This window comes from Phocoena sinus, unplaced genomic scaffold (assembly GCF_008692025.1).
Source record: "Phocoena sinus isolate mPhoSin1 unplaced genomic scaffold, mPhoSin1.pri scaffold_41_arrow_ctg1, whole genome shotgun sequence".
Lineage (NCBI taxonomy): Eukaryota > Metazoa > Chordata > Mammalia > Artiodactyla > Phocoenidae > Phocoena > Phocoena sinus.
In genome coordinates this window covers 20,541-23,713 of record NW_022605661.1, presented here as the reverse complement: position 1 = coordinate 23,713, position 3,173 = coordinate 20,541, and the positions used below count along the sequence as shown (strand labels likewise).

General features: G+C 47.4%; 1 protein-coding gene across 1 annotated transcript; it reads right to left on the bottom strand.

The window, feature by feature from the left end:
- Nucleotides 1-852: 852 nt before the first annotated feature.
- LOC116748312 (protein FAM236D-like) lies at nucleotides 853-1,248 on the bottom strand. Its single transcript, XM_032621068.1, is given in 2 exon segments — nucleotides 853-1,020; nucleotides 1,213-1,248. Coding segments are annotated over 2 exon segments (204 nt in total).
- Between the last annotated feature and the right edge of the window lie 1,925 nt (nucleotides 1,249-3,173).

Here is a 3,173-nt window from a genome sequence, read left to right as displayed (position 1 = left end):
TTATGTTGCAATACATATCAAGGTCACCTTAGAAAGGGGAAAAAAAACAATCATCTTATGAAAATGAATAATCTGTAGTTAGAGACCAGGTTGCCTGTTGGAGGGGCTGCCTTGTGGTGGAGTGGGGGTGCTTGGGATCTGACTCTATGTGTGTGGGGCTAAGAGTTTTTATTCGGATCCAGAGATTCTTTTTCCACGTGTACCTCCCCCATCCCCTTCTATACAACCACTGCCCAGTGGTCCTCAGATATGAAGACTCCGTGTGGTGTTAGGAGAAGAGAGATGTTATTCCTTTCTCATTCCTGCAGTCCTTTCCCCTCAGGGTCAGAGCTGTCTGTTGTGGAAAATTCACTCCTCATTGGCTGAAGCCTCTTGCAACCATGACTGAGGAACCAGCGGCACTGCCCCAAGAAGAAGGGTGTACAGCCTTATAGGGCTAAGTAAGATGCTAGCTCCCTCCCACTGCCACACCCCCCCCCACCACTGACAACCCCCAATTCACCTGAGGCTGGTGTCAGTGTTGAAAACTACACTGTTGAAAAGACGAGGTGAAAACAGTCGAGTGTGGCAGCATTTGTTTCGGGCCCAGCGACTGAGAAACTGGGGAAAGCAGGGACAGGTGGCAGCGCAGGGGGCTTGATCACCGTTCATGGGTCTGTGTCTGTGCCCTGAGGTCTCAGCTTCTGAGTGTCTGATATCCTACCCTACAAAGGAAAGCAGAGTGACAACTGGACCCTTGGGAATGCTGGGGGAAGTCAGGCATGGCCTGGGGACTCTCTGGGTGGAGCAGGAAGGGGAAGCATGTTGGCTTGGCTGTGAGCAGTGAGAGAGGAAGAGGCTGGCTCTGAGCTCTCATCTGAAGGACTTGGTGAAACAGGCCAGGGCTCTCTGGAACTGGCTCCTCCAAGATCCTTGGGGACCAGCAGGCTCCCTGGGCAATCCTGTGCCATTGGATGGGTTCTACATGGTGTCAGACAAAACAACAAATTACTCAGTGTCTTTAAGCTGACCTTTCCTGTTCTGCAGAGGGAGAGGGAGAGAGGGAGAAGAATAGCCTCATCCTAATGGTCCCTGCCTTCCCTGGTATTCAACAAGTTAGTATGTAGATCTCGGCCTTGTTCCAGGTGCTGGGGATATAGCAGTGACCTCTACAGAGCACATCCCAGCTCCTGGGGCTGACAAACCATGACGCCAGAGGGAAAGCAGACTCACCGCGTCAGGAGGTGGAAGGAAGGGAATGAATATCATGCTTCTAGGAGGGTGTGATGTGCTTGTAGTGACCGATGGGACTTCCTTGAAGAGACCAGCTAAGCTCCTGACTCTGCTGTGTGCAAAGAGGCTGAGGGCCTGGCCCTCCACACCCCTCCAGCCCCTCTGACCCCGCCCTGTCTTTCCTCCCTCCTGCAACCCGGTGCACTGTGCTCAAGCAGTGGATACATTTCTGGTATGTGACATCCCCTCTGTTCCTGTATCTCTTACTCCCACCCTTCCCCTCTCTCTGTCTCTTTTTTTCTTCTTTCCTCTGAACCTCCCAGCAGGCTTAAGCCAGGTTTCTGATTGCTGAACATATAAAGCAGAAGTGTTCCGGCAGATGGTGAGTTGTCTTTTGGTGGGGATGCCATAGACAGGGGTGTTCGTGTGGACCCTCCCCACGTTTAGATACATAGGATTGTGTACGTTAAAGCCCTGGGGAGGTGTATGGGTCTAAATGGGTTATCAAAGCAAGGAGGGTGAGCTGGGTGATGGTATCCACAGTCCAAATCAACAGCAGAGGTTTGCCTCTCAGTGGGTTATATGAGATGCTGACTGTGAGACAGTCAGCATCTGATGGGTAGTGGACAGGTGGCTTGGGGACTGGAGGGCTTGAAAAATGTGAGGGACGGAGGGGAAGGACCTGGGCTGGGCTAAGTTGAAATCAGAACAACTGAGGTGAGAGCTCCTTGTTACCTAGTCCTGTTATATGAGATTCCATCTTTGACGCTTGGGTTTCAACAGAAGCTGCTTAGTTTTGCCCCCTGTTTGTCACCCAGAACTATGAGGCTCTGCTCCACTGACTTCAAGGGAGCTCTCTGCAAACAGTACCTGGAAGGAAGAGTGGAAGTAGGTGGCCTAAGGGTCTTTACTTGGTATTTGAAATAATAATGTTGCTTAGGGAGGCACCTCTTATATACATGTGAGGATACAGGACTGATTGTCTCTCCAGGAGTCTATCACGGGCCATGGCCTGAGGTTATAAAAACAGATGAGGTTTTGTTGCTGCTTCAAGTCATTCCGTGGGAAAGAAGCCAAAAAAAAAAAAAAAGGATGATTACAATAGAGAGAGATAGAAGGAAGTTTATATGGCTATGGGAGGATGGAAGAGGGACAGCCACCCCGCCTCGAGTGTTGGAATAGAGTCTTGGAGATTCCCCAGAGAAGACATGCCTGAAATGAGTGAGGAAAGAAGTTGGCCAGGAAATAGAGAAAGGGGGGAGCTTTGCAAGCAGATGCTCAAGACAATAAAGTACGTTTTTGCAACTGAAAATAAGTAGACCCAGTTTTCTCTTCTAGGGGTTAAGTAGAATTCAAGGTCAGTCATGAGGTTCCAGTATAGGAGTAAAAAGTGGTGCCACACAGAGATACTGAACCCTGGACTTAGAGAAGCAAAAGTTTTCGGGTTTTGTTTTAACTTTGTTAACGGTCCATTGGTTGTTTTCCTTTATGACTCATAGTTTTTGAATGGATGTTCTACCTAAGATACCTTTGCCTAACCTCACAACACGGAAGTTTTCTCCCATATTTTCCTGCAGGTTTTCTATTGTAGGTAGCTCTATTATTTATTTTGAGGGTTTTTTTTTGCATATAGTGTGAGGTATTCACGTTTGTTTGCGGTTTCCATATGGAGATCCACTTTCTCCAGCTCTATTAGCTAATTATCAGTTAATTTAATTATCTTAGCACCTGTGTCACAAATCAACTGACCATATTTTTGTGTACATCTATTTCTAGGCTTTCTATTTTATCAGTTGATCCATATGTCTATTTTTATGGTAATACCACACTGTCATGACTACTATACCTTTACATTAAGTCAGGGAGTTTGGTAGTGTAAGTCCTCCATCTTTGTTCTTATCCAAATGGCTTTGGCTATTGTTATGTCCCTTGCATTTCCATATAAGTTTTAGAAATAGCTT